We start from the raw sequence: 27,978 nt of genomic DNA, 5'->3' as shown, positions 1-27,978 counted from the left end.
GTACGTTTCCTCGTCGACGACGACGACCAATTTTTCCAGCGCTGTGCACGGTGCTCGGTGGCTGGCAAAACGCAGCTAAGAAAATCAGAAAAAATTCCAAAAAAATCCGAAACAGCAACGGTAAATGCTGTGCACAAACGCAACTCGCAGAAAATTGTACAATTCGAAGGCAAAAGAATTAGTTTTATCGGGAATTGTGCAAAATTGCGTGGAAACTAAAACGAAAAAGCTGCAAATCAAACGCACAATGCAGCAAAATGTCAATTGAAGTGTAGTGAAAATTGCTCTGTAAATACATACACACATACATACATGTATATAGAGTAAGGCGCAGAATGAAAATCTTATATAAAAAAAGAAATAAATTCATGTGAAAATATTTTCTCCGCTGCTGTGTGCGTGTCTATGTGTGGGCTTAACGAAATTCGGGCACAAGCCCAGCTTTAATGTGTATCAATGCGAAGTGTGTGTGAAAATTTCAGCAAAAAAAGTGAAAAGTGAAAATTGAAAATGATTTAAGTGCCCATAACGGTAACTGTGCAGTTAAAAAGGAGAAATTTTCAGTGCAAAAAACAAACAGCTGCTCATACTCCAACGCATTTGCTTCGGGTTTTCAGTGCATGTGGCAGGCAGCGGGCTGGCTGCTGGGGTTTGGCGCTGTTGGCTTTGTTGCTGTTGGTAAATTTAGCTGACTTGGCTGTGCTGCACGACTAGCTGACTGGCTAACTCCGTGACCGTGGCCCGACACGACGACAGCGCTACTCCGACAACGTAGGCTGTGGGCGTCTTCGCCGTCGCAATAAGCAGTGCACGAGTGTGTGTGTGTGTGGCATAACGAAGCCTGTGTTGCACATACATACACACAAAACAGTAAAAGTAGCAGTGAAAAAGTGGCAGCAACGTAGAAAATTTATATTTAATTTTATAAAAATGTGTTTTTAACATTTTTTAAAGAAAATTTGCAGGCGTGAAGCTGGTATTTGAAGTATAAAACGCTACACAGCGGCAAAGAAAGCAGTAAAATGTAAAGCTAGAAAGTGAAATCGTGTTACAGCAAGTGTGGCAAGCGAAAAAGCTTGAGTGTGAAAGTAAAAATATGAAAATTATTGCTTTTTTCAAATAAAGATACAAAGTTTTGATTTTTTTTACACTAATATGTTATTAAACTGCGCGAAAATATATATTATTAATGTTTTCCAAACAAAAATAGTGCAATTTAAACTTATGGCTTGTTGTTGTTGTTGCGAGATGCTGCACCTTAACCTGATTATAAATGCTGTATGTGCCACGGACACGGTTGCTCAGTGGCAGGCACAGGCATGCACAGAGGCTGGGCAGCGCCAACAGCAACAACAACAACAGCGATAAGCACCAACAGCAGCAGCAGCAGAGCTATCAGGCACACGCCCTTCGAACTACACAAAAAGCGTTTACAGAAAAGCAGCAACAATAATGTAGCACCAAATACAGTTACAACAGCAGCAAGCAATAATTTTCAGCGCTTACAATTCTTTTACAGCGCATGTGAAATATTTATAATAAATTATATTCACTTATTTACAGCAAATAACAACAAAAACAAAGAGAGTGCAAAACTTGTGACGCAAAATATTCCCAACCCAACCACACCCCCCGCCACAGTAACGCTATAAATGCACACCCATTACCCTAATTACTGGCAAAATTAAAAGTGTTTTTCTCAAAAAATCAACGAATTAAATTGTACGCAAAATGCGCAAAACTAAATTAGTGACCGAACGACATCGTCGCAATCTACGAAAACGATGAAACGTGGCTATAAGAGAAGACGAAAGGGGCTCTGGCCGCTACAAAAGCTGCGCTAAAGTCGGCGAACCCGTGAAAAACTGCTCACAAATATACTCTATATAGAACTGGCAGTGAAAAATAAAAAAAATAGAAAATTAAAATCAAAGATTACAAAAACAAAGCGCACACAGTTGAAATCATACGAAAAATAAAGTGCTGTCGGCAGATATAACTGCAACGCCAATAAATAAATCCAACACATTAAGGCGTCAATTAAATTTACGTTTAAAAATACATAAAAGCAAAAAAAAACAACAACGCAACAGCTCAGGCGCGGTGCTACGAGGCAACCTAACCACGAAGAATCCAGTGGGCAGCAGCGGAAACGCAGAAGGCAGCAGCAGTGAGCCGATCTAGTGACGAAGCAACATCGTTAATAAGGCGAAAAACACACATACCGACATTAACAACAACAAAGTATTAAATATACAGTTATAAAATAACCTAAAGGCAGCGAAATTGAAAAAAAATAATAATAAAATAAATTTAAGAAAAAACAAAAAATTAAGAAAAAATGCAGGCCAGCTGAAGGAATTTAGGCGAAAATAAATTCTGCGAATTGACAGCGAGACTGATTGACAAACGGACAACTAACGGTACTGCTGCTCAGCTTAGCAAGCGCACTAAAGCGAAAGGACACACGGGCAAGGCGAAAACTCGAAAATTTCACTCAAACGCCCACGCATTTCGCACAACAAACACACACACACACATACACTGACACATAAATATAAATATACCCAACAGCAACGACACGCAGTGAAGTGAGACAACAGCAGGCACCACAAGCACAAAGGACAGCAGCAGAGACAGAATTGAAAGACTAAAACGAAACGTTTGGAGTCCAGCAAAAACAGCAGGCAGCTTACACGACATACAATCGCACAACAACAGCAACAAACAGGCATATTTATAAATACAAACAAAACAGCACGAGCTTCACGCACACACGCAAGCAAAAACCAAAAACAAAAACAAAAAGCATAAAAATCGGCGTGGAAACCTGTGAGCGATCGGGTGCGACAGACAACTAACACAGCAGCAGCAAAAGTAAAATATCAGCAACATCAAAGCAGCTTGCTGCCGTTAACAGCAATTGCAGCAACAACAACAACAACACAAAGTGAAAGGCTGGTGGCAGCACAGGCGTAGGCGCACACGCACACCAACACACCGGCACACTTCTGCCATTGATTCGCCCGCGATTCGCACGCACTCACGCCGCAATCGGGGAAATATCACTTGGATCATGTATAAAACGCTCGTATTGCTGCTGCATGTGCATTTGGGTGAGTGCACACTAACACATACTATACTTATAACAGATTCTTGTATAGGTCCTTTGGCAACAACTTGGTAACAACGAAGGAGTTGTAATTAGCCGCCTCAATAAATTTGTCGCAGTCTCTGTGCGTTTTGTGCGACAGTTTTTTTGTTCCATACCTAGGAGCTATGGCCATAACATCGAACAGGGGTCTCTAATGTCTAAGTGGTATTATTCGTGGCCTCACTGAAAATCAGCCTATTTACCTAATCTACTTAATCTATAATATCACTAATACTCGTGCAGTTTTACCTGCCTTCGCTGAAAGGGTTATAGATGAGGTCACTGAAGTACGTATCATTGTCTTCTTAGTCAAGAATAAACTATAGCTGGGCCATGCTCCCATAAAGATTTTAGTTGCCACCCTGTGAAATGTTGTTTTGACACTTCGAAGATATTACGAAAGCCACAAATTAATTACCCAGAGAGGTTGCATTGTTCGTTTAACAGGCTTTAGAACCTCTTTGGGGAACTAATTAATGGTCCACGGATCACCTATTATACAAATGTTTAACAGTTAATTGTTGTAGCTACCCGATACTCGATAGAAATGCGTGTGTCTGGTAAGAAATTTAAGTGGCATTCTATAAAAATGCTGAGTGACAAACCGTGGAAAAAGTAAGTTAGCAAGTGCTTGGTGTTTTTCATATCAAAACTTGAAAATAAATTAGAAAAAAGCTTTAAAAGTGCAAGAATTCTTCATTTTATAAATTTTGAAATCGAATTGGTAAGTAAAGCTTTCGTTTTTTTATTTAATTTTTGAAATATTAAGGCGGCTTTTTTACAGTGAATTAAAAAAAAATCTGAAAATGGTGAATTTTAATCAACTAACGAATGAGGAGCGTTTAGCCATATTTAGTTTGCGTAAAGATGGTCACACGCAGTGTTTTAGTGCTGAAAAATTTAATAAAAGCCAGTTCGCAATATGGAAAGCTATTGCCGGTTACAACAAAGAAAATCGAGTCATCAGGAAGAGGAAACAAAGGCGCCCAAAAATTACAAGGGAGAGAGTTGATAAATGAATTTTGGAAATTTCCAATTTTGATTTCTTCCAATCCGTTCCGAAAATTCCGGCACAGCTTATAAAAGAAGGCATGAAAGCCCCCTCAGTATACACTGGCCGTATTAGATTGCACAAAGCCAATACTTACGGCTGCGTTGCAAGAAAGTTACCCTACCGAAATGAGAAAAATAGGAAAAAACGACAAACATTTTATGAAGGGCACATATTAAAACATCAAAGTTTTTGTGCACAAACTGCTCTGGACTAATGAATCGATGATTAGACTTCGTTATTCCCACGGTATGGCTTACGCTTGGCGCTCACTAACGTGTCCTTTGGCGTAGGTGAATGAATGTGAGTGATAGCACTCGGCGAAATCAACGTCAAGAAGTGTGGCCGCAAGCCGATTTTCACCTTGCGCTGTGGCGCGCGCCTTTTCGCTCGTATCTCGGGAACTGTTCGTCCTACGGCCATGATCACATATACCATTTCGGTAGCAAATGACGCGACAAATAAGTTTTGTTTCATATATTTTACCATGAGATGCGTATTTCAGGCCCTAGGTAGACAATTTCACGATTTTAGGTGAATTTCCGAAATTTTAAGGCTGGAGTTGGGGTTGAAGATGCAATCCGATCTCAAAACAAAAAGTTGCATTGGAATCAGGAAGTACTAAGGCAACTTTTCCGCACTATTAGAAATCCCGAATCGAAAAAAGTCCGGAATCGACCCGCCCTAGCGCTCACCCGAACAAGAACTATCATTCAAGTGCACTTAATACACAGTTAAGTCGATGGAAAAGGGCTTAACGGTTTGGGAATGCTTATCTGCGAATGGCCCTGGCAATATTGCAGTCCGGGAAGTAAAACTTACTGCTGAAGTTTATTTAAATGTTTTAAGGGAGCAAGTCATCGCCGAATCATCGACAAATTTAACCGGATTTCCTTCTTCAACAGGACAACGCGCCCATTCATACTGCAAACATTACAGAACATCAACAAATGTGAGTGTATTAAAATGGCCTCCTCAAAGCCCTGACTTGTCACCAATTGAAAATGCTTGGGCAATCCTTAAAATGCGTATAGCTGAAGAGAAAGCCCAAAACCTCGCTGATTTGAGAGACTACACACATCTATAAAATTTAGAGTGTTTGAAGCTTGTCAATTCCAAGCAATAACGACTGAGTCAACTAGCAATACGAAGTTATGGCCATTGTGGATTTTAAACACTTTGATAACTTATTTTTTCAACATGCAATTTCCTGTATGTGTTTATGTTTTCTTTTTATAAAAGCAATAAACTTCTTTCTTGTTTTAAAATTTCTTTAATTAGATACTTTGAAATATGGTCTCACTAAAAAAAAAATATTTTGTTTTAAAAAATATAAAATTTAAATTTTTTTTCAAGTTTCCGTTTTATATTTCCTTTTCATAACTTATTTTTATACCTATTTTATACTCGTATATTGGTGTTCAGCGTGACAGGCTGAGTCGATTTAGCCACGTTCTAGTCTCGCAGTCTTTGAAGTATCGATCTAAAATTTTGACCACGCTGCGGCCGATATCGAAACAATCTAATATCATCAAATCAAACTTAATATTCAGAATAAAAATTGTATTAGGGGAACCCTTTTAATTCTTCACAAAATTCAGCATGAAGTCCTTCCTAAGATAATACTAAAATACCCGGTAACTTTTTAGATCGGACCGTACATAAGATATCATATACGTAGGTTGTCTTTTATAATTCGGGATTCGAAAACAAAACCAAATTTTATATGATGGCTTTACTGTTTTTCAAAATATTCTCAATTAAAATCTATACACTTTTGCACGTGTTTGAACCAATTGCCGAAGCACTTTTGCCACTCTAATTGAGGTTCCTTCAAAACATGCACATCAACCGCCTTTTCAGGTGTCGAAAAACGTTAAACACTAGTTTATTTTTTCGTATTAGAATAAAAAAGTCATTCCGTCCTAAGTCTGGACTATACGGTGGATGACTTATAAAAGTGATGGTTTGAGTGCTCATAAATGCAATTTATTGTTATCGATGTTGGAGAGCTCGTTTTATGATCCGTCTGGTTTCCTGGTTTCTTAAAAGACAACTGGCAAACAAATGATTGTATACGACTCGGAATATACTCTTCTGCGTTGTCAATAGTAGTTTGGTTGCGCCATGTTCAGTTTTTTCAAAAAAAACAGGCAGCCCTTTGCTTGGAAATGCTTCGTAGTCGAACAGCTTTTGCTAGACTCGACTGATTTTGAAACACCCATACAATCGACTGCTGTTTACTTTCGGGCTCATTCGTATAAATCCATTATTCATCATCTGTCACGTTGTCATAGCCATATTTCGAAGCACCGTTAACGTATTTTTTTTTAACAAATCTCTTGACCAATCGAGACAAGCCTTGTTAGAGCGATCCACAAAAATGGTTGGGATCCCTCATGAAAAAACGTTTCTACAATCAAATGTTCATGCAATATGGAATGTATGCTAGTCCCACTTATGCCCATTGTTGTCTGAATCTCACCTTAAGTGACATGACGATTTTGCAATATCTGTCTACACACAGCATCAATAGCTTCCGAAACAAAAACGGATTTTTAACGAAATTTCCGCAATTCTTATTGGAGTGATCTACGGCATCGATTAAATTCACAACACCACAGCTTCACACTGGCTTTTAAAGGAGCTTCGTCGTCAAAAGTTTAATTAAGTTCATCTTGTACTCTTGCTGAGTTAATCCACGTCTAAAGTTGTAAAAAAATAAGCGTGCGAAAATGCTACGGATTTAATTCCACTTTTTGCTCGAGAAGAATGTTTGAAGTTACTGTAAACAGCACAAACAGCGCTTGTATGTCAATACGTTTTAAGTATGCGTGACATTAAAAATGTCAAACATTACGATAAAATTTTGAGTTTCCAGATTACAATACTAACATCGCCAAAACTCACAATATAAGAGTCAACCTACGTAGCTGCCATATAAACTGTACGATCCGAAACTAGTCTTGTATGGAAAACTGTATTATTAGATAAGCTATTTTCACGAAGTTTGTTACGGATTATTGCTCAGGGCAATCTCCGTAGAAACTGTCCAGTTCAGTCCACTAGCGTTTAGCTGTTAATTCACCGATTTAAATCAAGTTCTTGGAAAGAAAATTTTAACCTTTGCAGCCGACTAACGGGTTTCTTGTTTTAGTTTTTTTCCTTAACTTATTAAAGCCTAGCAATGAACTTCTAGCCTGTATATTTAAAGTTGTTGACTTTATCATACAAAAAAACTTTTATTCGGAAATAATGTTTCTGTAGAAAATATATTATTTTCATCAAGCTCTTATAATTAATAAGTAATTTACTTAAAATATAATAATACCCACACAAAATGAAAAATAGTGGTTATATTATTTAATATTAAGTTCTGGTTAGCTATATTATGTTATGTTAAGCTCTGTTATGTTATAGTTTTTATATTTTGGTACGCTTTGGTTTTGTCATGAGCGAAAATGCCTTTGAGTGCAATTTCTTTATTATTATTTATTATATATTCTTCGGGAATAAATACGACTATGAAGAAGTTTTCAAAAATGACGTATCTTAATATTAACTAACCCTAATGCCTTCTGATAAGCACCTGATAATGAAGAGACCTGAAAGCAGACATGCTGATCAGTATTTAAACCAGAAATAATCGAAAATCTGTCTGAAGGTAAATAAAGTTCTGAAGAATGATTAAATTACTAAAGACTCGCTAAAAAAATTTGAGATTTTCTACCATTTGAATAAGAATTCCTGGATAAAATTGATGATAGATCAGGAAAGACCAGGAAACAAAATTAATAATGAATACATACATTAGCAATGACAAAATTCCACGACGCCTCAGTGCGTGCTATTCGTTCAATGAATTTCTTAGGTCCCACAAATGCAGAAAGCGCGACATTCCTTATAACGGGTGATCCAAAAAGAGATACTCTTTTCAGTAGTTTTTTTTTTTTTTGACAAGTCATGTTTGAGTCGTGTCATACTGCCATGTAAATTGGGTTCAGTATTGTTTGGCATTTCATCATGAAAAGACTTACGCCTGAACAACGTTTACAAATTATTCAACTTAATATGAAAATTCACATTCGGTAAAGAATGTGTTTCGCGTGCTTCGCTAACCTTATGATCAACATAAACGGCCTACTAACCTATTCACAACAGTATTACCCATCTTGACAGCCAGCATACATTATTGGATAATATTCGGCCAAATAATTCACGTCCATCTCGCAGTGAAGAAAAATATAGCAGCCGTAACTGAGAGTCTACACGAATACCGTGAAGAGTCAATACTACGCCCCTCGCTGCAACTCGGATTGACGTATGCCTGAAATTGACGCACGTGATCTCGGCGACATTTGGTTTCAACAAGACGGCGCCACTTCCAACACATCGCATCAATCAGTGGATATATTGAGAGAACACTTCGGTGAGCAGATAATTTCACGTTTTGGGCCACTCGATTCGCCATCAAGATCGTGTGATATCACAGCGTTCGACTTTTTCCTGTGCAGATATGTAAGGTCCAAGGTCTATGCGGTCAATCCCTATTTGCTTTGAAGCAAAACATCACGGAAGTCATTCGCCAGTTACCAGTCAAAATGATCGAACGAGTCATGCAAAATTGGACTCAACGGATGGACTGTCTGAGACGTAGTCACGGCCAACATTTGAAAGAAATAATCTTAAAAAAATAGTTGTCAAAGAATGTTCCTTCTAATAATAAAAAGCGTTCCCATTAAATTTGAAGTTTCTGTATTTTTTCTTTAAAAAGGTAGGAAACCTCGAATCACAAAGAGCCAATTCCACCAAGTCTAGTGATTATTTCAGCTTAATGATAACTCTGTTTGTGTTGCAAAGTTTTTTTTCCGTTTCTTTTTGTAAACAATTAACGTCTATCGGCACATAGTTGGCAACCCCCCTTAAATTTTTAAAGCTTCTTATTTAATTTTTTAGGTAACGCGTTATTATACCCTGAACAGGGTATATTAAGTTTGTCACGAAGTTTGTAACACCTAGAAGGAAGCGTCGGAGACCCTATAAAGTATATATATAAATGTTCAGTATGTCGAGCTGAGTCGGTTTAGCCATGTCCGTCTGTCTGTATATATACGAAATAGTCCCTCAGTTTTTAAGATATCGTTTTGAAATTTTGCAAACGTCATTTTCTCTTCAAGAAGCTGCTCATTTGTCGGAACTGCCGATATCGAACCACTATAACATATAGCTGCCATACAAATTGAACGATCGGAATCAAGTTCTTGTATGGAAACTTTCACATTTGACAATTTATCTTCACCAAATTTGGTATAGATTATTTTCTAAGACAACAATATAATCTCCGAAAAAATCTTTCAGATCGGTTAACTATAGCATATCGCTGAATATAACTGAACACATAATTACTAACAGAAATGCACCTGTGAAGGGTATTTAGCTTCGGTGCAACCGAAGTTAACGTTTTTTCTTATTTTTAACTATAAATTTTTTAACTTCTTCGATGACTGGCAACAAGTGCCTTCAACAAACGTGGGACACTCACTGGGAGAGTTCGATACAAAGCGGTTCAAGACAATAATTGCTCTTCCCAGAAACAAATTAAGGCAACTTTTGGAATCTTCAGTGGCATCTGCACAGATTAGAGTACTACGAGTAGTCTGCGGATCTGTGTGGCTAGCAGAGCAGAGAAGAGACACCAGAGCATATATATATTTTTTTTAAATATTTATATATATTTTTTTAAATATTTTTATTATTATCTTAATCAGTAATGTCAAGTGTGACAAGTGTTAACCTCCATTTAAATTAATTATTTTGATAGAAAAGCTTTGTGCTATAACCCACAAGTTTTGTTTAATAAAGTGTGTTTTTTTTTTGACGTGTTAATGATATAGACCGCAGATTTCGTATGGTTACACTGGTCGGCTGTTACACTATACATAAATCTACTGGTCCTTAGTAAAGCCAGATGGATGTTCTGTTTAATTTGAGGTGAAGTATCCGCCATACAAGACATCAACGCGTTTTGCGAATTTTAAGAGCGACTTAAACTTTGATACTTCTTCTACTCCTTTGCATTGCAAAGCTCCTTGAATCTTATTTACGACATAAGACGAGTTCTAGATAATGCTGAACAGAGGCATATGGGTGTGCCAACGTCTCTCATGCCTACTTCTCTGCATTTTCTGCATGCCTAAAGATTGTGACTTGCCATTACTACAACAACCATCGTGCAATCCTTTCGAGACCGTGTGAGTAAAAAGCATGCAAGTTTTCCCAATGGATAGACATGATATTGGCGATCCTAAGTACAAGCATTCCTCACAATTTCATTGTATATCTTTTCCGTGTTTCCTGTTCTTGTTCGGTAGCCAGACGGATGGCACCTTTGGCAATATCAACAGCTTTGGCAATCTCAACAGCTATTTCGTTTTCCGGAATTTTTTGTAGCCTGTAACCTAGTATATATGCAACTACTTTGCTACATCCACAGCCTCTCTACTTTTAAGAACATTTTGTGACGTTTTACGATGTGAGATTATATTGCCTTTATTGAACCTTTACTATCACTCGTGTATATATTATATTTATCCTTCTTACGTTGTTTCCTGTGTTAATAGCTATTTTCCCCGCTTTCCTGACTACAAAGACTTCCACTTGAAAGCTACTTCAGTATTTCGAAAGCTTTAAGGGTCGCCTGAGATCTAACTCCGCGCAATAAATTCCGCTATTAGCAATTTTTGAAGATTGTGTATAGATGTAAGTTCCGCTGGTCATTCACATGCTCCTGCGCCATTCACCCTCTTTTAGTGTGACTTTTAACATAAAACGATAAAAAGAAGGCCCATTCCGCGGTTCCAAGCTACCTCTTATACCTATGCAAAAATAGTAAAACTTTGTTCATAATTTTAAAACCCTTTTCAAAATCTATATCGTCTCCATCAAAGAAATCCCCATGGCCTCATTAAACTGTGCCAACGTTCTTCTTCAATATTCTAAACAGTTGTTAAAGTCAAGCCTTCAAAGCGAGTAACGATTCACGTTTAATGTCTTCAATTGACTAAAAATTGAAACTAAAGATTCCTCGGAGAGGTTGTTTAAGTTTGCTGAATAGCCAGAAGTCACACGGTGCTAAATCAGAAGAATACGATGTTTTCACCACAATATTGGTTGAGAATTCCGCAAAGAATCAATAGAGTTTGCGAAGGTGCAATTTCTTCTTTATTGGCGTAGGCGGAATACGCGGTTATAGCCGAGTTTACAACAGCGCGCCAGTCGTTCATTCTTTTCGCTGCTTAGCGCCAATTAGAGATCCTAGCGAAGCCAGGTCCCTCTCCACCTAGTCTTTCCAACAAAATGGAGATATTCCTCTTCCTCTGCTTCCCCCGGCGGGTACTGCGTCGAATACTTTCAGAGCTGGACTGTTTTCGTCCATTCGGAGGACATGCCCTAGCCAGCGCAGCCGCTGTCTTTTAATTCGCTGAACTATGTCAATGTCGTCGTATATCTCATACAGCTCACCGTTCCATCGAATTCGATATTTGCCGTGGCCAACGCGCAAAGGACCATAAATCTTTCGCAGAACTTTTCTCTCAAAAACTCATAACCGTCGACCCATCAGAGGTTGTCATCATTCATGTCTCTACACCATATATCAGAACGGGAATAATGAGTGACATATAGAGTTTGGACTTAACTTCTTACTCTTACTTACTCAATCCGAAGTAGCACCTGTTGCCAAGAGTTATTCTGCGTTGGATTTCAAAGGCTGATCTTGTTGTTGCTGTTAATACAGGTTCCAAGATAGACGTAAACATCTACGACTTCGAAGTTATGACTGTCAAGAGTGACGTGAAAGCACTCTAACGGCGCGGTTGTTGATATCAATATCATCGGCGTAAGCCAGCAGCTGTACGCTCTTATATGGTAACTTCTCTATTTAGTTCTGCAGCTCGAATTATTTTCTTCTTGAGTAGATTGGACGATGCATTATAATGCTGAAAAAACCAAAAGTTTTCGGCCCATAATTCCGACCTCTTTTTACGAATAGCTTCGCGCAAATGACACATAACACTCAAATAGCATTGCATGTTGGCAGGTTGACCGGTCGGAAGAAATTCGGAGTGCATCACACCTCGATAAACGTAGAAAACTGTCAACATAACTTTGATTTTTGATCTGCTTTGACGTGTTTTTTCGGCTTCGGTTCACATTTGCGACAATATTCGGCCGATTGTTCGTCTGTATCCGGGTCGGAAGCATAGATCCAAAACTCATCGCCAGTAATAATGTTTCGTGATAAAAAGCTAGTCGGAAAGCATGGTTTCACAGACGTTAACGCGCTGCTGTTGAGATTGAGTGATTTGAAGCCAATTGTGCTTTCACTTTCCTTAGGCCCAAATGATCTTTCAAACTGATTTTCGCTGATCCTTCCGACATTTCGACGATGCCAGTAAGATCTCTGACTGTTAATCGTCGTTTCTCAAGCACTAATTTTATTGACGTGTTGATCATCAGTTGATCCGGTTCTTCGTCAACGCGTTCTGAACCCTTTTTGAATAATTTGTAGCAAAGAAAAATACTTGCTCGCGACAAACAATTATCACCGAAAACTTTTTTCTACATTCCAAATGTTTTAACACCAGAAATTTGATTCTGCACATAAAATTTAATGGAACTTCTTGGTTAACATTCAAGTCTTTCCGAACTGTGGTTCGTACGTTATGCGTTATATATAAGAAAAAGACGACAAGATATCTAATTTAAATTTTCACGACTTATTTGGAAAAAAAATTTTAGTAAAACCTTATGCTTCTACAAAAATAAAAATGAATAAAACTAAGCTTTCCGCACCAAACAAACTAAGAGCAGCATGAAAGGACTTTACTGTTACGCAGCCACTCCCTTTAGATAATTCAATCAAGATGAGTGTGCTGCAAGCTGCAGGCTGTGGCAATGCAACTGTAAATGTATGTATGTGCAACAACTGCTACTTATATATAACTGTATACCTATTTTGGCTTGTACAAAGCAGTGTTATAAGCCCTGAGAACTATTTCCACACTTGCGATTGTAAAAATGTAAAAGCAGCAAATAAAAGCGACACAGCAGCAACACCCCATTGCAGCTGCCACAGACTTTGATGTCAACGGCTAAGACGTACAGCGCGCAGGAAAAACAGGTCAGTTCAGTCCATTCAAGGTACATATATTTACTGATGTGGGCATATACATATGTACATATATATATGTATGTGAGACTCGCTGCTGCTTCTCACCGCTTGGCGTGTTCCAACAGCGATTCAGCAAACCGATTGTCCGTCCTTGTCCGTTTTGTGAATCAATTCGAAGTGTGTCGGCTGTGCACGAAGCAACATCAAATAGCTCGATTCGGCTGCCTTGTCCTTGGCATCGTCGTGTCGATGCGTGCAATTGAGAAATTCTTTCATTTTGTTGCCTGCAATTTTCCACATAAATACACAAACCAATACATGCATGTGCATATGTATGTATGTAAAAGAAAGGCTTGCACATACATACTTTTATATGTAGCTGTACGGGTATATGCGTTAGCTTTGCTGACATTCGGCGCACTTCACTACACCCTGTACTCATGTAGGTATGTGCGCTTAACGGGATTTATTTTGTTGTGTTGGTGTGCGGTATACCTACATACATGCGCCTATGCGTCTAAGCTTGTGGAAAGTTTCGCATGCCCACGCTATTTGAGTGGCTTCCTCGCTGTAACCATTTGGCCTCCACGGCGCACGAGGCATAGCGAGTGGCAAATGCCTACGATGTTGAAAGCTTTTGGCCACTCTTTCCGAAGTTGCTTCGCTGTTGCTCATTGATAAAGTCACTTTTCGCGCTCACTTTCTCCGCCTGCTCAATAATGTTGATTGCCACCGCTCTGCCTCTAAGCACACTCTCATCAAGTATGCTCTGCTCTCCCACCTGCCTTCAAATGTCTCATGATATATGGGCACGAAGAGCGCTCGTGCCTGTCGTATCATGAATGAGTGCTTCGGCAAAGTTCAGCTGTCCGTCGCCTCACTTTCCATTCAGCAGCGGCAACAACGCGCAGCGAAGCAATAAAATATAACAGCGACAAAAACAACATAAACAACATAGAAAAGTGAAAGTCGCATATGAAAATGTGGCGCATGCGCCCGACACAACTAATACCAATATTCATAGATTCGGACAGATGAAAATCAGCATCGGCAACTGATGAGCTTGGAACTTGGCAAGGGCAATGGTAGACGACGCCATGCGACACACTTCGTCGGCATTAGATGCTGAAGTGAGCAGCGCTAAGATATAAAAGCCTCAAACCCTAAAATGTCAGCTAAGCGCTGTCGAGCGCGAACGCCTGATGAAGAAAACGTCCCGATTTCATTCATTAAATCAGCGCAAGCTGCGGTGGGGAGTGCCGCGTAAATTCACTGACTGCCACGACTGCGATGAAGTGTTGCTTACATTCACTTTAAGTTCGTTAGCTAATGCAATTTAGCTGCCATTGTTAGCTTATATAGATACATTCAAAAATATCTTACTGCCTACTTGACTCAGTCCCACTAATTTATATCTATTTTTATGCTTTCATTTGATCCGCCGCCCACAGCGCTAGGCGGGAATGACGATACGACATCATGGCCCAGCTTATCGGGCGTACACAGCGAGGTCAAGCATGGCTCGGCGCGCCAGCTGCTGGGCTCCAGTTTTGTGCGCGACAGCATTGCGTTGCAGCGTCAGCACCAGGAACAACAGCAGCGCCTCTTTCGTTCCGGCGCTAGCAGTAAAGCCGTCGGTGGTGCCGGCGACGCTGTCGCACTCAAGCAAAAGCAAACGCCAAAGGATGCACACACGCAGTATCATCTAGGCGATCATGATGATGAGGACTTTCATCCATCAGACTTCCCGCCGCATGAACATCCCGACGCCGATTATTTCGCACAATATGCACCTGAACTATACACCACCGAGTCGCAGCAACAGTCGTCACACAAAGCGAATGCCGTTGCAGCGCAAAATAATGCTGGCGGCGGCGGCACCAGATTCCGCGATATTGGTGCGCGCAGCGGTATTAGTCGTACGGATTTGTATAGTGTGCAAGAATCCGATGATCATATGGGTGAAATGGCGCGAGGTCGTGAAGGTTATATGCGACATCACAAGGAGACAGTCTTTCGGCCGCATATTAATAGCGTGCGCGATGAGGGTAACCTGATGAGTCCCAATGACGGCTATGCGCACACCTGTCAGAATGTGTGCGGCGACACACAATGGCTATGCCTCAGTACATGTACCTGTATTGATCAGAGCGCGCGCTGCGATAAGAAGAACGATTGTGACGATGGCGCTGATGAGTTCGATTGTGAAGTGATTGGCGATATGTTGCATAAATTGCAGAAGGATTGTGAACAGACGGGCATGCATGTCATGTGTCCGCGCACATATCGTTGCATCAACAAGGAATGGCTGTGCGATGGCGATGATGACTGCGGTGACTATTCGGATGAGACGCATTGCGGTGCAAATGTGGCGCGTATGAATTGCTCGGACGATGATCAGTTTGAATGTCAAAATGGTTTCTGCATACCGAAGCAGTGGGTTTGTGATGGCGAAAATGATTGCAAGGACTTCTCCGACGAAGCGCATTGTAATCGCACGAGGTAAGTAAAGACTTTTTATCCAGCCTTAGCCTTAGTTTGAGTTCGACGAACTCCAAGTCAGGTAAAGAAATTGAGAAACCTTCCATTAAACATATGTAAGCTATGCAATGAGATTCTTGCAAGACTTGGCTACGAAGCTTCTTAAGATCAAAGAGAACACATGTGCCGCAATGCGATAAACTGTTTCTATATAATTATTAGTCCTGCAGCCGTAGTTCTCGATTTCTATTGTATATTTCATTTGCTCATACTATTCTCCACTCAAATGCAACTATTTAACACTGCTATCTTCTCACGCACAATTAGTTGCTCAGCCGAGCACTTTACCTGCAATGACGGCTACTGCATTTCGATCGCCTTTCGTTGCGACGGCGAACGCGATTGCAATGACAATTCCGACGAACTCAAATGCCCCGCGGTCTTTAATCGCTGTCCGGAAGGTGAATTTAAGTGCCGTGGCAGTCATGGCGGTCCGAGCGGACAGTGCATACTGAACCGTTTCCATTGTGATGGCGATAATGATTGTGGCGATTGGAGTGACGAAGAGGATTGCCCACAAAAACCATCCGATTGCACGACAAGCGAATTCAAATGTAACGATGGTAGTTGTATACCGCGACGCTGGAAATGCGATAAGGAACAGGATTGTGAGGGCGGTGAGGATGAACACGATTGTGGCAATATGATAGGGAGTACGCCGACCAAATGTGGACCAGATGAATTCACATGTCACAACGGACGTTGCATACTGGTAGGTTGAACGCGCCTCTAGCACAGTTAATGATCTCCTAAATTATACTTTTACCTCTAACTACTAGAATACTTGGCTTTGTGATGGCTACCCGGATTGTTCGTCTGCCGAGGATGAGGTAGAATGTCACCTGCAGTGTGATCCCGGACAATTTCTTTGTCCAGCCAAGAAGAACATCACAAATTTAAAGTACAAATGACCTCATCCACTTTATTTTTGCTTCTTTGCTATAAGTTCGTTTACGTTTGCAGGATTTGTGTACACCAAAAGCATGTCTGCGATGGGCAGAATGACTGTCCGTTAGGTGAGGATGAAGTGAATTGTCCACACCCACGTACCTGCGGCGAGAACTCACGTTGCGAGCAATTATGTATTACCACAGCGAAGGGGCGGGAAGAATGTGCTTGTAATCTTGGTTTTCTGATGCACGAAAACCGTCGGAAGTAAGAGAGCTATAAATGTTGAATAATTTACAGATATCTACATTTACCATATAATATCTTTTAATATTTTCCAGTTGCACCGACATCGATGAATGTCAATATATAACGAGTCCAGTTTGCTCACAAAAGTGCGAGAATACCCACGGTTCATTCAAATGCTCCTGCGAAACCGGCTACGTCTTACGTCCGGATCTACGCACTTGTAAGGCACTCGGCGGCGCGATGACATTGGTTGTGGCCAATCGTTGGGACATCAGACGTGTACAGTTGAGCAATAACCGTTACTCGGCTGTAGTCAAGGGTTTGCACAACGCAATCGCGCTTGATTTCCACTATCGTAAAGGTTTACTCTTCTGGTCGGACGTTTCTACGGACGTAATTAAAATGGTGCACATGAATGGCTCACGGCTGCGGGATGTTATCAAGTGGGGCTTGGAATCGCCTGGTGGCCTAGCCGTCGACTGGGTGCATGATCTGCTCTTCTGGACTGACTCGGGTACGAGACGTGTAGAGGTGTCCAATTTTATGGGAACGTTGCGGGCAGTTATCGCATCAAACGATCTGGATAAACCGCGCGCCATTGTCATACACCCTGGCGAGGCGTTGGTGTTCTGGAGCGATTGGGGTGCGTTGCAGGAACAGCAGTTAAGAGGAAATGTCACGAATAATTTTTTTTTTTTTGAATGCAGGTCCTAATCCGAAAATTGAGCGTGCTTATATGGATGGCTCTCAGCGGCAAGTGATCATTGCGAATGGAGTTACATGGCCCAATGGTCTCACTATAGACTACCCCAGTCGGAAGATTTATTGGGCCGACGCGAAACAGCACGCAATTGAGTCCTCCAACTTTGATGGCACTGAGCGCGTGAAAATACTCAGCACACATTTACCGCATCCATTTGCGCTAACCATCTTCGAAGATACCATGTACTGGACCGATTGGAATACGAAAACCGTCTCGGCAGCTAATAAGATTACCGGAAAGGGTTTCCGTTCGGTGCATGAGAACTTCCACTTTCCAATGGATATACACGCTTATCATCCAGCAAGACAACCAGAGTATCCGGATCGTTGTCAAAAAGACAGACGCGGCCTAAGAGGCGGCTGTTCTCATTTGTGCTTGCCAAATAAGCTTTCGCGGCGCTGTGGCTGTCCTATCGGTTTATCATTGAAGGAAGATGGGTAAGTCAATGCAAAATTCACTTAGGTAGCTACAAATCAATTTCGTCAATTATCGTTTCTTTAGTAAAACCTGTAAAAGCATACCCGACAAGCTTGTGCTCGTCGCGCGCAGAAAGGACATACGATTGCGTCAACTGAACACAAAGTCAGCAGCGTCAAATGAAGTGGATATGATTTTGCCATTGGATTATATGAAGCATGCTGTCGCGCTAGATTGGTGCAGTGAAACGGACTATATTTATTGGACCGATGTGGAACGGAGTACGATAAATAAGGCGCATCTCAACGGTAGCTACCAACAGCGTGTCGTGCATTCGAATCTCGTCTCGCCAGCTGGTTTGGCATTAGACTGGATTACAGATAAACTTTACTGGACCGATCCTGCTACTAATCGTATCGAGGTGGCAACGACAAATGGCAAAAAACGTACGCTGCTAATTTGGGAAAAGCTCGATAAGCCCCGTGATATTGTCGTGAATCCGATAGGTAAGTTGAGCTTACAGCATAGAATATAATTGAAATTGGATAGTCTCATGTCATAACATCAAACTATTAATTATTTATTTGCAGAGGGCATCATGTTCTGGTCGGATTGGGGCGAACATGCTATGATAGAGCGCGCTAATATGGATGGCAACGAACGAGTAATTGTCGCTGAAACGAATCTTAAGTGGCCGAATGGCTTAGCCATAGATTACGGTCAGCAACGATTATATTTTGTGGATGGCGGTACGAAGACGCTTGAAAGTATGGACTTTAATGGCGGCAAACGTAAAACAATATTAAGTAAGTAACACCGCAAAAGTCTGTAATGGTTTAGTGATGTATTACGAATCCTTCTTTTAAACTCCACAGACAACCTTGGTCATCCTTTCGGTTTGGATATCAGCGAAAACCGCGTCTTCTGGACGGATTGGGACAACAAGTCCGCATTCAGCGCCGACAAGCTCACAGGTCAGAATATCACCACAATTATTGCGAATACTAGCGATTTGATGGATATACGCGTGTTCCATCGCTCACGTAGGAGTATACAGAATGCTTGTGGTTCTAATAATGGCGGTTGTTCACATCTCTGTCTACTGAACCCAACGAGTTTCACTTGCGCTTGTCCTGTGGGAGTACAACTGAGGGTAAGTACTGTAAACCAATTTTTTTATAACATAACATAATACTTCGCTTGAAACAGAGCGATCTGCGGACATGTGCTGAGGGTCCCAGCCGCTTTATCATATTCGCACACCGCATCGACATACGACAAATCTCATTGGACTTTGCACATTTCATCGACGTGGTGCTGCCGATGCCACCGATTGGAAATGCGGTCGCTTTGGATGTAGACTCGACAACAGGCGTGATTTATTGGTCCGACTCTAAGCAGCATGTGATTATGAGCTCCACACCTGATGGCTTAAATGTGCACAAAATTATTGGTGAAAGCTTAGATAATCCTGATGGTTTGATTGTAGACTCTGTGGGCAAAACGGTATACATTCAAGAATTCTTTCAAAATTGCAAAGCAGATATTTTTAAACTCACTTATTGCAGATCTATTGGGCTGATGCTGGACGTCACACCATCGAAGTCGCTAGCTTGGACGGCAAAAATCGTCACCTGATCGCCTATAAAGATTTGGAATCACCACGTGGTTTGGCGCTGGACTATGAAGCTGGACTTCTATTTTGGACCGATTGGGGTCACTATCGCAAGATCGAACGTTCTCACATGGACGGCGAGAGTCGTCAGCGTATTGTCACATCGAATCTTGGTTGGCCGAATGGTTTGTCATTGGATTTGAAGACGAAACGTATATATTGGGTAGACGCGCAATTGAAGACTATCGATTCGTGTGATTATACCGGTAATCAGCGTAAATTGATAATGTCATCATTGCATCATCCGTATGCGTTAGCCATGACTGATGAGCATATTTACTGGACCGATTGGAAATCAAAAGCTCTGCACATGACAGATCGTAGAAATATCACAGCGAAAAAGGAGATCATGACAAATATTGATGGGCTGATGGATATTAAAGTGATAACGGTAAACAAAATTATGAATCCATTAAACTTTCTATTTACAATTTGTTAATTTTCTACTCAGGTTAACAAAACACAACCCGAAAATGTCTGTGGCTCAAACAATGGCGGCTGTTCGCATCTTTGTCTACGCAATCCAACCGGTTTCTCGTGCAGATGCCCGATTGGGCTCAAATTGAAGGAGGGTAGTACCAGTCAATGCCAGACTTTGCCTGAGGTGAGTTTCAAAGTATTTTATTGAATAAGTCTTGAAAGCTTTAGCGAATTTGAAGATTTTTTTATTTTCAAAGATATTTGTGTTTTAGTCACTCATTTATTAAGTTGTATACAATCAAAAAAAAAACTTATAAATTTCCATTTAGTCACCATTGAAACAAAAAAGCCAATTTTTACGAATTTCTGACTCTCACAGGAATATCTGCTCATCGCACAACGCTCTGGCATCGGTATGATCTCACTCAATATGCCCGATTATATGGACGTGGTGCTACCCATCAACGCCGTGCATGGCGCTGTGGTGCTCGACTTTCATTATCGCAAGAAATGGCTTTTCTTCGCCGACGTCAACTCAGATGTTATACGACGTGTAGATCTCACCAATTTGTCCGACAGCAAGACCATTGTGAACAAAGAACTATTGACACCGAATGGTATAGCGATCGATTGGATTGCGGATAACCTATATTGGTCCGATACAGATCGAAAAATCATAGAGGTAGCGCGTTTGGATGGTAGCTGTCGTAAACAGCTCGTTTCCGACGATTTGGGTGATCCACGTGCGCTAATCGTGCATCCACGCAAAGGGTTTGTGAAAATGATTAATTAAGGGCTTGGCATGATTTTTATTATAAACTCTGTTTAGATATCTCTTCTGGTCCGATTGGGATGCGCCGGCACGCATAGAACGTAGTTTGCTGGATGGCTCGAATCGCACTATAATTGTTACCGAGAATCTGGGTTTTCCAACCGGCCTAACGCTGGACTTTGAGTGAGTTTTTGCATGAATATAGTAAGCAACTGAAGCTAGTTTGAAACTTTGTCCACTTTTAAACACAGCAACCGTCGTCTATTTTGGGCTGATGCGCTAGAAGATAACATTGCTTCGGTGGACTTCAATGGCAAGCGAAAAACTAAAATTATCGACTATGCGCCGCACCCCTTCGGTCTCACAATGGTAAGTGAATTAAGGACTTAATTAAATGTGTACGAGTCAAAATTGTTCGCCTTTCTAGTTCGACAACAGCATTTACTGGACCGATTGGTACAACAAATCCGTCTATCGTTCATATCGCAAGGGTCGCGGCTACAGCAATCCAGTAGAGATACGCGACTCTCTTAATGGTGCGCTGGATATACGCGCCGTCTCAATCAAACGTCAACCCGAGGAGTGGAATCAATGCGCACAAGAAAATGGCGGTTGCACGCACCTTTGTCTCTACCGTGGTGCGGACTATGTGTGCGCGTGTCCCGATCAACCGGATGATCGTGAATGCAAAATGACACCTAAATTTGTAGTGCCACGTTCGAATGGTGGTGATAATACGCCAGATTATGTGGAGGAGACCACGGATGGCGAGAGTAGCTCAACGGAGCATGAAGATGACAACTATAGCGCCAGCTCGAAATCGAGTAAGCGTGAGACGCTCATACTCATCGCTAGCGGTGTGGTGATCCTTATGCTGATCGTAATCATAGCAGCTATACTATGTGAGTAGCAGACTATCGGCGGAGGGTTATGAACTGTTTTATAATTTATTTCTACTTTTTTACAGTTCTCATGTTCAATTCGAAGCGTAATAAGACGAAAAGGCACGCGCGTGGTTCCAGTCGCTCGGTATTGACCTTCTCAAACCCCAATTACAATGTGGATGGCACACCAATGGAACCAAAGACAAACATTTGGAAACGCTTTAAGTACGATAAATCACATGTAAGTATATTTCACTGATTTTGAAAGCAATCAGTCACAAACTCCAGTTAATCTGTATACTGACACTTGGACAAGCTCTTCAAGTTTATACATTATCCCATCAACTTATATAAAGCTTATATAAATTTTAAAAATTTTACGTCTTATAAGACAGCTCGTTCCTCGAACAAGTATCCAAACCATTACTGGCTTTGTCTATGTATCCTTTTCTTTAAGTTTTACCTTGTGAGATCGTACGAGATATTTACCATAAATTGGTGACTAAGTTGTAACCTATAAAAGAGGTTCAAATACAAAAGGATTTATGGGTCAGATGCTAGATACTAGACCTACCTACCCTTCCTTTTCAAAGCTGTATATAGGTAGAGATTTCATCGCCACTAATTTAATCTCTGACCAAGTTTCGTATTACAAAAATGAACTACTTGAAGGCAGCTTAAGAGTTTTAAGAGCTCTGTATTTTTAAACCTCAGGCTACGTATGACCATGTAACTCTCCCCGTTATTGTTTAACTTCTACATCTCGAAACTCCTTCAACCACCAGTGGGAATTTCTATCACGTCGTACTCTGATGATTACACGATAAAGACGTCGGGCGATGGAATCGATGGCATGTGCTCAAAAGTATACGGCTATCTCTCTGACCTTTCTCGCTTCCTCGCTGCACGGAATTCAACACTCTCTCCTACTAAACACAGCGACCATATTCACAAACTGAAATAGGGAGTACAGACTTGACCTTAATATTGCAGTCGATGCCGTTAAAATACCGACTGTCAATAAGCCAAACATTTTATGTTTGACTTTTGATAGTCTATGCTACTTCACTCCTCATACCACCGCGATTACCGCCAAAGTACAGAGCCGCAACAAAAACCTCAAGTCGCTTGCCGGCAGCTCATGGGGAAAGGACAAAGAAAAGTTGTTGGTGGTTTACAAGGCAATTGGCCGGCCGGTCCTTAACTACACCACACCAATATTACCGCCTGGATGCAGTGAAACGAGCAAGCTCCAAACTTGTCTGAACACTGCACTCCGAACTACGACAAGATACTTCTTGATATCTCCCATCGAACACCTGCATAGTGAGGCTCCTTTCCCAGCAGTTCCTGCTGGAGTGCTTTCGCAGAAATCATTCCTGCAGTCATCTGCTTAGAACGGAATCGCCTTCTAGGAACATCAAGAAGTCATTCTTCAACTACGCATCTAACTTCCGACAAGCACTGACCACAATTCACAGTAGAGCCATCAACACCTTCACCGACTCCCTATCAGTGAATGGCGTGCTTGGAGTCAAACCACCACCCATTACAGACGAAGAACTCGAGTTGCCGCGAGAAATTAGAGTGACCTTTGCTCAGCTTCGTTCTGGATACTGTAGCAGGTTCAACTCCTACTTACTCAGAATAGACCCTGACATAACTAATACTATAAACTATATGTCCAGCGTGAAATGAGTCTCCGTTTGACACTGATCACCTTTTTTATGCCCTGCTAACCCTACTCATCTGCCACCCTTCTACCTTTCGACCCCGTCGAAACAGCTTGTTTGCTGGGCCTACCGTTGGATGACGTCGACAATAACTTATCTAGTCCTTACTATCCTAACGTGGGGTACCCGTTACAACAACAACAACATGTACCTCAAAGCTTTTAGAGTTTTTGAAGACTATATGTTGCTTTCACTACTAAACTCCCCTATCAAAGTTGGGCAGAGAAAACCGTTCGATTTAAAAGCCATAGAATTTATCACCGGCTACATCCATTTTATTAGTTGTTTTAAAATTTTATATAACCTATTTATATCCTGTTATGCAATAGTTTAATGGTTAGCTCGTAAGAGCTCAAAGCGGTAAGCACGAGCTCTATAAAGACCTAGAAACGCATAAGGCAACGAAATGTTATTAGCTCACTGCTCTAGACTCAATCCTGGAACCAATTTAAACTTAACTCAATTACTAAGCTCGTATAACACCTCTTTTTCGGAACAAATTTCTACTTTCTCTTACATAAACTAAGAAAATGAGTCTAAATACTCTATAATGCAGTCTCTAAATCAGAGAATACAGAAAATACAAAAAAAAATGTGACCATTATATGCCTAGAAAGACAAGAACCTTACACGCACTCAAAATCCAAATAGCGAACATTGGTATAAAGCTCATAGAAAAGCCCTTAAAGAAGTATTTACGAAGGGATCTCATAATACATATGGAATTACTAACTATAGCTTAGACTAATATCCTTTGAAAACAATCCTTTCGGTAAAATTAAGAGCAGTCGCTTGCAGTCAGGTCTTCAAGAGCCTCTTAAAAGTCCATTAAATTTTTGGTCATCCTACTACTTATTGCTAGCCACCTGCTTATCCTCATTGAAATGTTTTCAGGAGCGTGTCTACGAAGAGCGCAGCATGACCACCGAGACAGCCTCGTCGAGTCTCTTTGTGCCGACGCCATCACCAATGGCATCGCCCTCCACCAAACTAACGACACTCTCAACAATAACGTAAACCAAGGAGAACACTAAACTACACAACGCGTGTAATGTGATGCCACAGAAGCATTCTACACAAATAAAGGAAAACAAAAACGAATACAAATAAAAGCGAAACGCTAAAAAGAGAAAACTGCGCATAACAATTAACTACAAGTAAAGGCAGCAGTTTTTCCCAATCATACACTGGGAGAAACACAATTCTAAATATATACATATGTAATATGTAACGAAAGTATGGATAAATGCAAGCTTAGTTGTTAGTGTAGCGTATTTAGAGACATCTCTGAAAGAATTTTAATCATTGTTTGAATGTCAACTAAATTTTTTGATTTCACATTTTCGAAAACTAAACAAAATACAGCAACGTATATATGTATGTAATATTTAGAGAAACTATGTGTGTGTAAATATTATATTTATTAAGGTAGAAAAGTCAAAGGAATGCGGAAAGGGGTAAACAAATGTAGTGAGAGCGAGAGAGAGAGAGAGAGAGAGAGAGCGATATCTATGAAAAGCGCGTGCGCCAAGTTATGTAAATGAACACGGTTGTTTCCAAACGAAATGAAAAACTATTACATATTTACATATGAGTGTGTGTGTGTGTAAATGTCTGTATGTTTACTAGAAAGCAATCGTTTTAGTTCGTATGTGTAATTGAGAGCGGAGCATTAATGTAAAAATAAATTATGACTCCACTACACTGTACAAAATATTTAGTAAGTTTAATTAATTTTTTTTTTTTTTTCAAAAAAGTTGTTGCTTTTCTTTTTGTAAAGTATAGTTGTCATGTTGCTGCAAAAGCATATTTATGTAAATGAAAAACTGAACTGAAATTTGTGAGGAAATAATTATTCAAAAAATAAGTACAATGCCTTTCCTACGCATAGGTGTGTGTAAAGTCCTGTATGTATGCACTTACATATACATATATACAGCTGTCGTTGCATACGCGCATGCGCATTTGCCCGAACTTAAGCATCCGATTGACTTTAGCAAAAAGCATTTTTAAAACAACAATAAGTGAGCAGCGGCAAAACGCTGAAAGCCAAGAGCAAAGTAAACACACAAAACAAAGCTAACCCTAAAGCGAAAAAGCTAAATACAAAAGATGAAACCAAAAACCAAAAAACCAAGAACTAAAAACGATTTTTTATTAACTAATAAAAATTTTCCTATTTGCAACACTGAACAAAACTAAAAATCAGCGACAAACTACAAAACGAAACAAGAATGAAGGAGAGTTACCAAATGCCAAGAAGAAATGAAGAAGCAAAACAAAAATCTGTAAATCTGCATGTGTGTAGGTAAAAATGTTTGGTAATAAAGTATAGCTAAGCGAAGTGTGTCATAACGTCTAACGGCATTTATAGAGACGGTCCTAATTAAATTTGTAAATAGTGAATAATTTCGTAACGTCTCAAACAAAAACAATTGCATACAGACAAATACATTAAAATTATTACAAAAAACCGTATTTGTCTGTATGTATGTGTGAAAAAGAAAATGGAGTCAAAGTAGCAGGTAGCAGTGTAAAAATACTTTAGAAGTACCACAAAACAAAGTAAAATGAAATGTGAAAACATGAAAATTCGCCTAACTAAATAAATAAAGATTCATCAGTAACAAAAATAACAAAAAAAAAATTAAAATGAAAATAATATTAATTATAATAAATAAAACTTTAAGCATGTAAATGAAGAAAAGTTACTCGTTGTGCCGCAGCAGCAGCGAGTAAAACTGTGAATTTGTGCCAAAAACAATTGAAACAAACAAAAACAAAAACTAAATGTATGCATATGTTAAATAAGCTAAAATTAATTATAAGCAAAAAAAAATATTACTTAAAATTATTTTGTTTTTATTTGCGTGCTAAAATTAATTAAAGGTAATGAAAGTTATTACTAAAATTATTAAAAAAAAATTTTCATTATTTTGTTGCAAAAATTGAAATGCCAATTTGCTGTGTTCCGTCACACTGTGCGGGTAGCGAAAGCAGTGTTGCTTACTGTTGGAAATTATGAGTTTCTCACTTCTTTCAGATTATAATTCGAAATAATGTAATTATTATTTAGGAAACAATTTATGTAAATGCTTAAGAAAAATTAAAAAAATATATACATATTTAAATAAATAAAAAAATTAACAAATTTTAAAATTTTAAATTTTAAATTTTGTAAATACAAATTTTAAAATTTTAAAATTTGTAAGCAGTTACAATTTTTTTTCAAATTTAAAAATATTTAATTGAATTAATCTGAATTTCAACAATATATGTAAATGTCTAAGGAGAATTTAAAAGAAATTTGTAAATACACAATATTTTATTTATTCTGAAATTTTAAAAAATTCTGAAAAATTTTAAGCAAAATTAAAAAAATATATATTTTAATAAAAAAACTATATTAATTTTAAAGTTTTTGTGAAGTTACAAATTTCTTGCAAATTTAAAAATATTTTATTTACTCTGAAATTTTAAAAATTTATGAATAAATTTTAAAGAACACTAAAAATATTATTTAAAACTAAAACTTAAAAGTTTTTTTTATACTGAATTTCAAAACATTTTATATCATTTTACTTTATTTCAAAAAAAAAAACATTTACAACAAATTTTAAATTTTAACAAAAAAACTACTTTTTTTTTAATTTAAAAACATTTTATTTTATTTTACTTTATTTAAAAAAAAAATCAATTTTCAAAAAAAATCAAAAAACTACTTTTTTTTAATTTAAAAACATTTTATTTTATTTTACTTTATTTAAAAAAAATCAGTTTTAAAAAAAAACAAATCAAATTTCAAAAAAAGTAATTAATTTAAAAAAAAATATTCTAAAGAAATTTTCTGTGTATATTTATGTAAGAGCTAATAGTTTTGAATCAAGTGAAAAATAATTTTCAAAAAATTAAATGCTTCAGTAATATTGGGAAAGGTTTGCTAGTGACTTTAACAGTTTTTAGCATATTATTATTAAAAGAATAAGGCTAAAAATATAGTCGAGCGAAGAGCAAGCTGCTGATGTGTAAAGGAAACATTAAGCAAAACCAAAAGTATGAGATGCACCGAACAGCTCTTACTCGTAAAAAGAGAAAACAGAACAAATTTAGTTTTTCTTTTGCTACCGTTATTATTATCTTCAGCCTAGCATTTATTAAAAATTTTACAAAAAAATAAATTTCGTTAATGTTTTAACCATTTATGGCAGCTGAAGGGCGTTTTAAATTTCTTGCACACTTTAAGCTCTTAAGACGCTCCT

The 27,978-nt window shown here is 39.1% G+C and overlaps 2 protein-coding genes across 2 annotated transcripts in view; one reads left to right on the top strand and one right to left on the bottom strand.

Annotated features, from left to right (window-relative positions):
- Positions 1-27,978, bottom strand: part of LOC126760570 (uncharacterized) — a 439,995-nt gene that overhangs the window by 111,366 nt on the left and 300,651 nt on the right. The gene's annotated exons all lie outside the window — the stretch shown is intronic.
- On the top strand, positions 11-26,381 carry LOC126760565 (low-density lipoprotein receptor-related protein 4). Its single transcript, XM_050476277.1, has 20 exons — positions 11-323; positions 1,564-3,116; positions 14,829-15,879; positions 16,186-16,630; positions 16,698-16,819; positions 16,882-17,073; positions 17,148-17,698; positions 17,763-18,255; positions 18,320-18,741; positions 18,826-19,041; positions 19,111-19,388; positions 19,445-19,741; positions 19,804-20,301; positions 20,362-20,514; positions 20,710-21,101; positions 21,160-21,285; positions 21,354-21,471; positions 21,530-22,004; positions 22,070-22,227; positions 24,614-26,381. The coding sequence occupies exons 2-20, from the start codon at positions 3,077-3,079 to the stop codon at positions 24,734-24,736; spliced, it is 6,150 nt and encodes a 2,049-aa protein (XP_050332234.1). The 5' UTR covers positions 11-323; positions 1,564-3,076; the 3' UTR covers positions 24,737-26,381.

Source organism: Bactrocera neohumeralis, chromosome 5, assembly GCF_024586455.1.
Source record: "Bactrocera neohumeralis isolate Rockhampton chromosome 5, APGP_CSIRO_Bneo_wtdbg2-racon-allhic-juicebox.fasta_v2, whole genome shotgun sequence".
In the NCBI taxonomy this organism is placed as follows: Eukaryota; Metazoa; Arthropoda; class Insecta; order Diptera; family Tephritidae; genus Bactrocera; species Bactrocera neohumeralis.
This window is presented reverse-complemented; position numbering and strand designations above follow the sequence as displayed.